The sequence below is a fragment of the Acomys minous genome, assembly GCF_964271855.1.
Source record: "Acomys minous genome assembly, chromosome: 10".
NCBI lineage: Eukaryota > Metazoa > Chordata > Mammalia > Rodentia > Muridae > Acomys > Acomys minous.
This window is the reverse complement of record NC_140491.1, coordinates 75,875,512-75,888,870: the sequence shown is the minus strand read 5'-3', so window position 1 is coordinate 75,888,870 and position 13,359 is coordinate 75,875,512. Positions and strand designations below refer to the sequence as shown.

The 13,359-nt window shown below is 52.2% G+C and overlaps 1 protein-coding gene across 1 annotated transcript in view; it reads right to left on the bottom strand.

The window, feature by feature from the left end:
• Positions 1 to 13,359, bottom strand: part of NEK6 (NIMA related kinase 6) — a 74,181-nt gene that overhangs the window by 26,709 nt on the left and 34,113 nt on the right. The window contains exons 2-3 of the mRNA XM_084797956.1: positions 7,335 to 7,453; positions 204 to 344 (exon numbers count right to left, since the gene is read on the bottom strand). Coding sequence (XP_084654082.1) covers positions 204 to 344; positions 7,335 to 7,424 — 231 coding nt within the window. The 5' untranslated portion in view covers positions 7,425 to 7,453. The remainder of the gene's footprint in view (positions 1 to 203; positions 345 to 7,334; positions 7,454 to 13,359) is intronic.

Genomic DNA, 13,359 nt, shown 5'->3' with positions numbered 1-13,359 from the left:
TCCTCATCTGAAAAATGGGACAATTATCCTAGCCCACAGGGCTACTATCAGGGCTCCATGTCTGAGCACATCCCTGTTCACAGTAGGTGCCTAATGTGTGCATACTTCCCCTTTTCCTTTATTGTTTTACAACGGGCTAAACTTGAGTCCCCAAGGGGGTAGAGTCACAGTGAGGCCACTTGGACTCGTGGCCCTGAACGCACCTGCACCTTCTTCAGAGCCACCGTCTTCCTGTCCAGCAGGCAGGTGGCCTTGTAAACCTCACTGAACTGTCCTCGGCCAATCTTCTTCTCAATTTGGAAGTCTGCCAGCGAGCAGCGGAAAGACAGGGTGTTGGGATGCCTCTGTAGGAGACAGAGGCATTGGTGATCAGCTAGGCTGAAGAAGGAAGCCTGGGACGAGACCAGTACGACCCCCCCCCAGCACACCAACAGCACCTACTAAGCGAAGAAGGGGTTCCACTCGTCACTCCCAGTGACAGGCCTGGCAAATAGAGTGAGCGACGAGTGTCAGAGCAAGATGGGCAGGACACAGTTCTGGTCTTACTCCAGGCTCACCAGCTTCTCCCATCCTACATCGTTGTCCTGACGCTGTCAGTCACCATTAGCCAGCAGGGACAGCCATTTCCCAACAGGAGGCGGAGGTAAGCTTTGGGTGTGCAGCTTACAGCTAAGCTTCTCTGCACAACCTGCCCCCATCACAGTGACACAGGGAAACCAGACTTGGTGGATACTGCAGAGTCAGCACTGAAAGCCATGACGGAAGAGAGGAACCTGGCCAAAGAGACCGTGGATGCCCTCCTGCCAGCCTCTGCGTACACTGCCTCGCTCCCGCAGCAAGGCCGATGCTGGGCTGACTTTGACAAGTCTTGAGTGCTTAGGGAGGGTGGTCTGAAGAGATCCCTGACTGCAGCAGACTCAGACTCAAGCCAGAGGAAGATGATGACTGTACGGCAAACTCTAGCAAGTGCCAGTACCCTACCTAGCCACCAGATGCCCACCTAAGAGGCCAGGCCTCCCAAAGCACTATACAGGCCCGACAAGCTGCAGCTGCACACACACACACACACACACACACACACACATACACACACACACACACACACACACACCAATGTCGTCAAACCCTCGAAGAGACCCTGAGCGGAGCCCCGCTGCTTCCCCACTGCTGGCAAGTGAGGGCAGGTGGGGTACAGCGGAGCCAGCTCCCGCTCTCTGCTTTTCCTTCAAGGCCCCAGGAGGAGTGAAGTCTGCATTGCCAACTGCAGGGGCACAGCTGAAGTCATGCATGGAAAGAACCCATTGGCCCTTGGATGGAAGCAGATCTGCAGAGGTGACACTCAGTATCTACTGTGTGGTGCTCGAGGGCTGCTTTCAATGCCTCCTGACAGGACTCTCCCCGCAGACCTAGGCCAGTAGAGCACGGACTTGAATTCCTTGTCTGACCCGGGGTCATGCTGATGGGGGTTCTGGGGTGAGGCCCTCCTCTCTTGGACCCCCGCATTCCCCTGGTACAGTGATGGGTGTAGAGGGGTGATCACCAAGGCTTCTTGGTCTGTGAACACAGGCCTTCTTCTCACTAGGATGGGTGGATGGACTGCTGGCTCAAGGCCCTGGTGACAGCCTGCCCAGCCAAGGGCAGCCACACTGCCCAAGTCTACCATGGCTCTAGTGGATATGAGGGGGTACTTGTAGGGTGGGTGGGTGAAAACCCACACTGAGGCTGGGGTTCTAGATCACATCTGCATACGGACGACCCAGATTTGCATTTCTTGTCACGCTCCATCTTAACTAGAGAAATGGTTTCCTGTAGCAAAGCTTGGGCAGTGTGCTGTGCACTGGGGTGGGGGGCTGCCCGCACACTGTTGGGCAGGGTGGCCCTGGGGCAACCTCTGCTCAGCTACAGGGCATCTCAAGACACAAGATCTCTTGAGCATCAGAGCCTTGACCCTGATTTAACTCCAAGGAGGGTGTAGAGTCTCCTCATCCTTCAGGCAGGATGCGTCTGTTGCCCTGCGTCGCCAAGCCTGCTTCCCAACCCGGGTTACCTTCAGCATGGTCCAGTTTGCTGTGCACCTAAGCCTGTCATCCATTCACCAGGGCTGCACTGTGGGCTGTAGGTAGGGATGGCCCTCAGCTCTCCCTCATAGGCAGCGGAGACAGCCAGTGCACCTTGGGCTGCTGACCCCTATAACAGTCGTGTGTCGTCTCCCCTCCTGCCTCCCCTCCCCATGCCTCGTCCTCACACTGCAGGCCTGAGGAGCAGAGAAAGGTGGATCAGGAGGAGGAGGGTGGTGCCGTCTCTGTGCGCATGACCACAGACAGCCGGAGGAGCCCAGTGTACAGGAGTCAAGAGGGCAGCTGAGGTCCATGGCAACTGTCCCCAACTGCATCCTTCCTAGAAATGTCACTAGTTTTCTGCGGCCCAGGCAGGACATCCAAGTGATAACCGGAGAAGATTCCCCTCGGACACTCATCTCACCCCCAGAAAATCCAGAGAAACCCAGGCTTTCTTTTCCAAGTCAGATCAAATTAGGCCACAGATACTGCCCCCACCCCCATCCACACCCCCACGCTAATTTGAGTTTAAAATGTTTGAACCACGCTATGCCTCGGCCATCGACAAACCCTTTTCTCCCCTATGCTCACTCCCTAAACAGGAGCATAAAATTACACGTTAGAAGGATAAAAATGCATTCGCCCAATTAATTTTCTGAAATCTCATTAAAAAATTTAGCCTGACTAAGTCAGACTTCTGACCTGAATTTTAATCGTCTTTACACTGGATGGGCCTCTTCTCTCTCACACTGGTGATGCATCATTAATTTTAAGGCAACTGTTTCTATGATTTTAAAAAGCACACTTCACCAGCATGACATTTCCTGTAAACGAATTTCACCTTTAAAGACGTTTGACATCATGTGTATAGGGAACTTACAGGGGCCTGGGCTTCTATGAAGCGGAATGTTTTAAATATGCATTGCACAAAAGGGCTCGATTTACAAAAGAGTCCACATTGTCAGCGCCTTGCGAGGCAAACCCAGAGCCAACCTTCATTCTTACTGCCCCTGAGATCACCTCCCTGTGAAAATGGAGCACTGGCTACTCCTCCTCCTGTGAGGCAGAAGGACTCAGTGGTCACAGCTAGCACGATTCGTCCTCGCCAGCATGCCAGCTCAGAAGTCAGTAGCAGGCTTCACGGGCCATCAGCTCACAGAAACTCTAAGGAATTGCTTGTAGCATAGAGACACCATGACAGGCACTGAGCATCCAAATCCCAGGCCCCCTCCATGGGATTGAGATGAGAGCTGCCAGCTGAAAGCACTGCCAGGCGAAAGCTGGAAGGTGAAGCCCAGAGGTCCTTCCCAACCTTTACCCCAGAACAGTGGGCCCTTCCGGTGGACCCCACCTTCACCCCAGAACAGTGGGCCCTTCTGGTGGACACCACCTTCACCCCAGAACAGTGGGCCCTTCTGGTGGACACCACCTTTACCCCAGAACAGTGGGCCCTTCCGGTGGACCCCACCTTCACCCCAGAACAGTGGGCCCTTCTGGTGGACACCACCTTTACCCCAGAACAGTGGGCCCTTCTGGTGGACACCACTGGGCCCCGGTTTTACCCTCCTTGAGCTTTAGGCCTCAGCCCCACCAGGGATCTTTCCAAAAGTCACACTGAGCTTCTCCTTTGCTATGGTCTCAATTCACGTGACCAAGCATGCTCTTGACAGAAGGGGAGTGTGTGTGTGTGTGTGTGTGTGTGTGTGTGTGTGTGTGTGTGTGTGTGTGTGTGTGTGTGTGTACAGCACCGGCTCTAACCCACTCGGCCGACCCACAGGTCCTGGAGCCTATGACTATTCTCTCTGTTCTGTCCCTGACTCTTGGTCATCCACAGAACAGAACCAGCTTTCCCATTCTCTGCTCGTCCCCCAAGCCCTCCAGTGGCCTCCTTTTTATCTGTTTATGGAGGGTCCTCAGTAGGCTGTGAGTCCCAAGGGTCAGTACTCAGATAAAGGCCTGAAATAATCATTTCCTCAATTTACAATCAGTAGGCAACACACTTCAAGTGTGTGTTGCTTGTGTGCATGGAGAGTGGAGGTCAATGTCCACTGGCTTCTTTGATCATTCTCTACTTTTTGAGGCACGGTCTCTCACCAGGTTTAGCTGGGCTGGATGCTCAGTGAGCTCCAGAGACCCATATGTCTCCCCCTTTCCTGGTGCTGGGCTACAGAAGTGTGCCACTGTACACAGCTTTTACATGGATGCTGAACTTCTGAAGTCAGGTCATGTTTGCATGGAAGGCAGCCTATTGACTGAGCCATCTTCCCAGTTCCTTGAGTTTCAATAGCCATTAATGTCATTTGACCTTACTGTCCACTATCACATCTTCGAGAGGGTTTGCAAAATACAGATTTTGGTGAAAAACATAGCCATGGAGAACTGCCCGCCCCCAGACCACTGCAAAGAATGCACATGCCTCTCTCTAAACAGAAGTGCACTCAGCTTGCCCAGAGCGGGTTTCTGAAGACGTGTCAGCAGGGACTTCCTTCTCATACAAGAAAACCTTCCCTGTTCTACACAACCTGCTTCGCTCTTCATGGGTTCTATTCACTGGACATAGTCACTTAGCCTTCTTCAGTGTATGTAAACCTCACAGGCCAATGGCAGGACCCAGCAAACACACTTCCGTGCACGGTTGGCTCTCTTAGGTTCTATGAAACCACTAGCTTTGGGCTGGAATGTTGGCAAAACCATAGGTTAGGAGGAGCTCCTGGCCTTTCTGCCTCCAGAGGATAAATTTCGTTTGTTTGCTTTTGTTTTTCGAGACAGTGTTTCTCTGTGTAGCCCTGCCTGTCCTACTCACTCTGTAGACCAGGCTGACCTAGAACTCAGAGATCCACCTATCTCTGCCTCCCGAGTTCTGGGATTAAATGTACGCCACCATGCCCGGCTCGAGAGAGTATATTTAACTGTGAGAGCTTTTGCTTTGAAATAATTTGTAATAATTTCTCAATTATAAAAATAAAGTCTACAGCTGGGAGTCCCAGCACTCAAGAGGCAGATGCAGGTAGGTCTATGTGAGTTCAAGGCCAGCCTGGTCTAGAGAGTTCCAAATCAGCTAGTGCTACACAGAGAAACCTTGTCTCAAAACAAAACAAAACAAAAACAATAAACAAACGAACAAATCTACACATGGCATTTCCTTGACACCCATGGTGTTGGGTGCCAGCAGGCTGGGTGTTTAAAGCACATCATGTTATTAGGACTTCACAGATGTCTCAGGATGGAGAGGCCAACACTATCCCCACTCTACAGATGAGAAAACTGAGGATGAGATGCTTTGTACCCAGCCTCAGAGCAGGTGGAGCCTCATTCCTCGTTTCAAGGATTGCCTGCTGGGCCACAGGCCTCCTGCCATAGAGAGACATGACTCCAGTGTCCATCTCAAACATTTCAGGATACTGACATGAAGAGGCTTGTGCCATGCTCCCCAGATGGGGTCAAGACATAGGTACTTTGCAAGGGGACAGAGCTTGGGCCTGGCTGGCCTCCATCCCTGTTCCAGCCTGGAGCTGGCACAGCATACTCAGCCATACACCCCAAGTTTTCAAGCCTGGCCAGGTGCAGGTGGGACTAGGACATCCTTGCCTGACAGCCACTGCCCAGAGCAGCCGACACTGAGTGATTGCATCTAATTACACTTAACTATGTCATCACCCGCTCCAACATGTGCGACAAGCTGCCGAGGACACTGTCACCGCTGCCTCCTCGACTCGCCTCGCATGAGAAATAATTACAGGCCTCTCTCCTCTGCCAAATGAGCCTGTAATTAACCCTAATTGCTGGAAATGCAACTGGCTAATTCTGGGAGATTAATCAAGGGGGATTCGATTGTTAGTGAATGACTTAATGTGACAAATGGCTACATTACCTAAGCAGGCCCTGCTGCTCCAGCCATCAGCTCATGTCCTGGCCCAGCTCTGGAGCTGTGCTCCCCAGCTTCTGCCTGGAGATGGACCACTGCATCCCAGCCAGCACTGCATCGAGCACAAACGGCATAGTGGTCCTAGGACAGTCTACATACTTGTGCACACTGTCGACGAGCTCAGGCGTCATTTTTGTGTGGGTCTGCAATAAGACCCTCTCTTGGCTGACGTAGCCCTATGCCATGGATCACAATACAGTTAAGACTGCAAGCACATACAAATTTTTAGCCCACATGCCTCCCTGAGCAGCTGTCTGTGCGATTTAAAGTTTGCACAGCGGGCAGACCCTTAGTCCTTCACAGGGAACTAGGATGTTAGAAGCTGTGACAGTCTCCCATGGAGCACGAATATGGCTGTCTTCAATCTCCCTCTGATTTAGGCCTCACAGCTGTTGGGCAAAAAGCTGACCCCACCCACAGGGTCCTAAAGAATCTGGTGAGGGCACCAAGCTTGTCACCCTCCAGGGCATTGCCTGTCCCTTCCTTACAGAATATGGCCCTCTCTGTTGCATCTGGTGCTTTACTGGGGCTCTGGAGCAATGGGGTTCCTTCTGTTGGGTATTTTTATGCCTCTATCCCAGGAGGCTGTGTGCCCCACGAGAGATGACCTGGGCCTGCCTCACACAGCCCAAGCCAAGGCAGTGCACTGCACATACAGGGCGTATTTTAAAATACAGGTGTATTTTTGCTGAGTCAACGGCACAGAGACTGCCTCTGTGCATAATGGGGCTAGAGATGCCTTTCAACTAGTAGGCAGGGAAGACCCTTGCAGGAGTTAATGTCCCAAGGCCAGGGCCATGTGGGGCTATGCACACAGGTGTCAGGAATTGAATGCACATGGATTTAGGGAACACACAGGTGTGGGTCAAGGGCAGGAAGTCTCTTCAGAGAGTGCTGTCTGGCCTTGTGGCTTGGAGGGAGACTGAGAAGGACATTCTAGGTCAGGGAACAGAGTGTGCAAGGGCACTGAGTGTGCCTGGCACTCAGAGCAGCCCTCAGAGCAACACCAAAAGGGGCTGGGCCCTCCAAGGCATCAAAAGCCAGGGTGAGCGGGGCACAAGGAGACCATCTCTAGACCACAAGAGTGAAGAGAGGCAAACGCAGTTCAGACCGAAACAGATACAGGCCGATACAGAAGACCTTTCTGGCCACTCCTCCGAACCCCCCACCCCCTTCTCCTTGCACAGAGCTGCAGACACTCCTCAATGGAAACCAAGCATCTTTGAACTAAGCACAGGGCTTGAGGTACAGAGCACCCCAGCCCTTGAAGCATTCAAGGAGGTGTTCTGTATGGGTGTGAGGGGTTGGGTGAAAGACCCTCCGTGTTCTGGGAGGTAAGAGAATGACCTTACCTGTGGGTCTGGAGGGGGTGCGGGCCCCAGTGCATGGCAGAGGTTGTTCGGACTCCCTCCATGGGGCATGTGGCTGGGCTGTCCTGCCATCCTGCATGCCAGCCTCACGAGGTCACAGGCTGCAACAGAAAATAGAGGGCCCGGTCACTTTCTCCTCCTGGCCACTCGATCCATTTTATAGATGGCTGAGCAGAAGGCACAGATGTTACTCTGCTCACGGTCACCTGGTTCACAAGTGACCAGTCTAGGACTCAACACTCCACGGGATCCTTTCTCTCTATCACGTGGTCCTGCTTTCATTGCTAGGACTGTCCAGCTGGAAGGGGGAAAATGGGGTACCCTGCAGGGAAAAGAGAACCGTCCATTCTGAGCCCACAAGGAGGCCTGCATTACTTACTTTCCAAAAGGCTTTTAGAAAACAGTTTATTTTGGCTTATGACTTCACATGGTTAAGAGTCCACAATGGTAGGGACAATGTGGCAGCCAGAACAGGGAGGCTGAGCACGTACATCCTTTACCACAAGCATGAAAAGGAGAGTGACCTGAAAGTGAGGTGAGATTACACCATTTGAAAGCCTGCCCTCAGGGATGTGCCTCCTCCATCGAGGCTATCCCCTACCTAACCCTCCCCGACAGCAGCACCAACAACGGCCAAATGTTCAAATTCTCGAGGACAGTTCTCATCCAAACCACTACAAGACCCCAGCATCAACCCTGAACTACCCGACAGTTTTCTACATCCTTCTAGTCTTTTCTGCTGTCCCCCAAGACCCCCACAAAAGCCCAAGTCAGCAGTCTGAGTGGCCAGGAAAGAGAACAAAGCCAGATTCTGGCAACATCTACAGGAATGTCCTCGTGTCCCACCCCTCCTGGACCCCAGTGCAGCAGATACATTGACACTGGAGGGCCCAGGTTCTCTGTGACCCTCCAGGCAGGGATCTTGAACAGGGTAACTCTCATGTCCAGGACTGACCTGATAATATGCCCAGTATACACCCAATTTGGAGCAAAGGACCATCAAGGGGTCTTTCCCATTATTACTTCCACTCCGGGTGCTAGAGTTTCTGGCTTCCCCATCACACTAGTCTTTTGGGGGCAAGGACCAAGGCTGACATGCATGGGAGCTTTCTGCCTAGGGGAATGACCTGCACCCAGCCCTGTGATCCTCTTGTGTGGGAAAGCTTGCATGAACCCCCACAGTACGTCTTTAACACCTTTCATGGGCCAGGCCTGGGCTTGGGTTCCCATGAGGCATCAGTGTAGCTCAGGTAAATAAGTAAGCAAGCCCTGAATCATCTACAGACCTACATTTTGTGTCTCAATCCTAGTCCTAACTCCTGGGGTCCTGACTCAGGCTACTTGAGCAGCTGTACTAGAGAGCCTGAAGTCCCTATGAAATCATGAATGACCTTCCTAACATCTCAAGGGAATTGGCATATAAGCTGGTCAGTCCCATCTCATGTGTACGTAACCCACATTGCAGGGCCCTAACTAAGACATTGTTTGCACTAGCCCGTTGTCTGTTACTACACCAAAACGCCAAAGTCTGGACAACGTTATAAAGAAAAGTTTTTTATTGAACTCACAGTTTTGGAGAGTCAAGGGCTTGTTGCCAGTGTCTGATCAGAACTTGCAGGAACCTCACGGTAGCTAACATTATAGTGACAGGTACTCCTGGGAAAAACAGCAGATCCCATGACCAGACAGCTAGACAGTCTGGGGTCAGACCGGAGGCAATGCCCCCATGACCTAATGACCTCCCACTAAACTCTACCATTTAAAGGTCCCACCATCTCTCACCAGCAGCGAGACAAGAGTTAACACCGTTGCTGTTGTTAGAAGGGATAGCCTGCATATCTGGCCAGGCTGTAAGTCACTCCCCAACCCTCTGAGTCTGTTATCAGCCATATCACACAGATGCCAAAAGTGTTTACAGCTTCTGGGTGCATCGAGGGCACCTAGCACACTATAACATGCACACTGGCCTCCAGCCCCTTTCTTCCTGCATCTCTGGGCAGTCCTTTACCGCCACTGTTCTCAGAGTGGGTGCAAATGCGCATGTGGATGCGTGTGTGTGTGTGTGTGTGTGTGTGTGTGTGTGTGTGTGTGTGTGTGTGTGTATAGAGGGCAGAGGTCAACAGTGGTATATTCATCAACAATTTTCCTTTACTTTTGAAGATAGAGTCTCTCACTGAATCTACAGCTCATTGATATGGCTACACTAGCTGACCAGGGTGGCCCAGGGGATCCTCTACTTTTTTCTTTTTTTTGTTTTTTGTTTTTTGTTTGTTTTTTAAGACAGGGTTTCTCTTTATATATAGCCTTGGCTGTCCTGGAACTTACTCTGTAGACGGGGCTGGGCTTGAACTCAGAGCTCCACCTAGCCCCTGAGTGCTGAGATTAAAGGCCTGGGTCACTACCCAGCAGAGATCCTCCTCTTTGTGTCTCCCTGTCACATGTCACCATGCCCAGCTTTACATACAGGCACTAGGGACTGAACTCAGGCGTTCACGTTTGTGCAGCAGGAGTTTTTACCAACTGAGCTACCTTTCCAGCCCCACACTGCTCTTTGGATCACTGATATATTTACTCTACAGCCCGCAAAGTCAAAGCCTGAAAGTGAGGCTACAAGGGCCATTCCTGACCAGCAGAGTTCATGTGGCTTGTCCTCCTGTGTGGAGACACACAGAAGCAGTCTCTGGCATCATGGGTAGGCCTCTCCTCCCCGACACCCCTCTGTCCAGCCTTACAGGGGATGCAGACGGGCCCAGATGCCCTCAGAATCTTCTATCTTCCCAGCGTCTGGCTGAGCATCCCGCTGCAGCAGCAGCACACCCCCCCACCACCACCCCCCAGGGTGACGTGGTGGAGGAGCTGGGTACAAAAAGCCCCAGGATAAACAGATAAGCACGGAGAAGCTTCCTCAGGCGCTGCTGTTACTCAGGGGGAAAGCCTGTGACAACAAACTGGGTATGAGAGTGAGCCCAATGTAAAATGCGCATGAATTTGAAGATGAAGCCAGAGGCTCCCGCAGGCTTAGCAGCTGATGCGGCCAACACCCTCTGCACCCCTCAGGGTGACATGTTCACCGTCCTGTGCCCTTAGGGGGACCTCTGGGAAAAAGTTGGAGAACTATCTTCAGGAGAAGGTTCCATCTTTATTTCAGAAGGCCCCAGAATGGGCCCACAGGCTGCGCCGTCCTAGCCATTCATGTATTTGTTCTGCCTACCTGTCTGCCTGGACCCTGGCTCGGTTCCCCTTCCCTCATCCTGCCTTGCCTAGCTCCAGCCCCCAGGTGTTTGGGGTACAGGGGAGCCGTTCCTGCATGTTAATTTGTACTGTTTCACAAACTAGCTGGGACCCTGGGCAAATGTCACTGGGCTGCCTGGCAGCTGTTTAGGAAGGCCACATCTTCTGGGTCAGGCCGGCAAACAGTTATGTGGACCTATCTCACTTGAGGTGCCAGGACAATGACAAAGGGGCCCAAGCCACCTCAGGGATAACAAATAATGATGACAGTAGCTGCATGGGCCCTTTACTATGCACTTAATCCTGTAAACTGTAACGCGACTCCATGAGATAGAAGCTGCAAAAAGTCTATTGAACAAATGAGGAAACTGAGGCACCAGCAGGTTGAAAGGCTTGCCCAGGTCACAAGGATAAGCAGCGGGGCTAGGACTTGGACCTGAGGTGGCCTCCTTTTCTGAGGCCACCACACTATCTTTTCCAGTGGCACTCTGCAGAATGAGCTAAGTCTCCACATAAAAGCCATGATGTAGGACCAGTCTACAAGTTAAGGGGCCTTTTTGTCCAACAGAAGCTACTGGGCAGAACCTGCAGAGGCACTACACCCAGCTCCTGTCACATTCCCCTTCTATCAAAGCCCCTGGCGTTCACTCAGTGACATGCAGAGCCCAGGACCAGCTGCCACATGGTGTTCACCAGGGTGGCGAGGAAGAGAGCCCGGCCTGACAAACACCCAAGAGGAACATTCCAAATAGAAGGAGTTTAAGAGGGGAAGGGGGCGGGGTGAGCCCTTCTTTCTGGGCCATGTCTTTCCCACTTGTCCTCAAGGCTTTTGAAAAATCCATTTTATAGGTAGGGAAACTGAGGCTCAAAGCCATTTGCCCAGGAAGCTACAGATACAAATTTGGGTTCAAGCCGTGTGTGTGTGTGTGTGTGTGTGTGTGTGTGTGTGTGTGTGTGTGGTGGCGCACGCCTTTAATCTCAGCACAAGGGAGGCAGAGGCAGGCGGATCTCTGAGTTTGAGACCAGCCTAGTCTACAAGTTAGTCCAGGACAGCCAAGACTACACAGAGAAATCCTGTCTCAAAAAAAAAAACAAAAAAAAAACAAAAACAAAACAAAACGATAACAACAAAAAGAATTTGGGTTCAGCCTTCGGTAGCTCAGTAGCTCTCCTTCCAAGGCTTTGGTTGTCCCCAGGGAGTCTCCACAGGGTAGGACTTGAAGGAACCTGTACTCTGTAATACCCTAGCGGAAACCCAGCCTTTCTCACACCACACATTTCTAGCAAAATCTGCTTCTTCTAGAGTCAGATGCAGAAAAGGGCATCTGGAGGGAGACATGGAGTGCCGGACAGACCAGAGTAATACGGGGAGTCTCCTAGCCCTGTGACCCTGGGGATTCCAGGATCCCCCCAACCCCTGCCAAACTGCAGAACAATGAAGCAGTGATTGCCAAGCCCAAGCGGGAGGGGGTGGGTGCAAAAATCTGTGGAATGTGACTCAGAGCCACAGGCCTCACTGAACCATCTCAGACGGCTTTTCCTCTGAAGTGAGCAAACGCCTGTGCTCTGAGACGCTGTGCCAGGCACACACTACGTGGCCTTTCACTTAGGCTTTGGTGTGAAGAGCAATAAAACGTTGTCACATGTCTACCAGGCAGACAGAGATGAACCTGGAGCAACCTAGGGTTCGAGAGGGAGCCGCTGGAGAGCTAGATGGTGAATAAAAACGTTAGCCCCTTTCCCTACAACCGGCGCCAGTTTCCTCACACGGGAAACGGGTGAACCAGCAGATGGACCTCTGAGAGAATCTAGGTAGACCGGATATTCCGTGGAGGGTGCCAGAAGCTCTGGCTGCTGTAAGCATTATTTATGCTAACCGTCACTGAGTAATGAGGAGCAACTGCCTGCACCCATGGCAGCCAATGGGAGATAAGCTTTAGTTAGGGGCATACACTTGCCCAAAGCCAAACTGCACATGTCCTCCTTCATGAGAACCGTGGCCACTCTGCCTGGCCGTGGATGAAGCCCTCTCTCATGTGGCAGGAACCCTAGCGAGACCGAGGGGCAAGAGGCTGAACTAGGTTGGACTCTAAGTTCCAAGTGGCCTTTACCCAGGACAGTCACCTGGCACTTGCTTCACAATTTCTGGTGACTTCAGCTTGGGGGTAAGTTCTACCTTTAGCTGCTGCCAAACAGCACCCTGCCCTTCCCAGGCTGGTGGCTCCCAGGGGCTGTCTCTGTGAGAGATGACCCTGCCTAGAGCAGATGTGTCCAGCCAATATCTAATGATAGGATTGCTGTTTGAGTGCTCACTACCCACGGTGCAGTCTACAGCTGGAAGTCCAAGGCGCAGCAAGGAGACACAGCTGGTCCCAGCTCCTGGCCACTTCTGGGGTCAAGCTGGTACAGCATCAGCATCAGCCAACATCCACACAGGTCATTTACCATCTCCTAAGGTGAGGAACCACTATCCTCATTGTGCAGATGAGGAAACAGGGGCTCTAGAGAGGACCATGACTTGTCTAAGTAAGCCTGTAAAGGGGGCAGGGCACCATCTGGCCAGCTTCTCAAAGCAAGGAGGAGATCCAGCTGGTGAGAGGCAGAAGGGGTGCGTGCCACACCGACCAGTTGGTGGGGGACTGGATAGTAACATGGTGGTCCTGTGTGTACCCTCCATGAGACTGCTAGACTCTACACGCAGACGAGGAAATGAGAGTCAGGTGGGTTGAGTGACAGGCCATGGTCACATAGGAGGCAACAGACACAACTGACACTC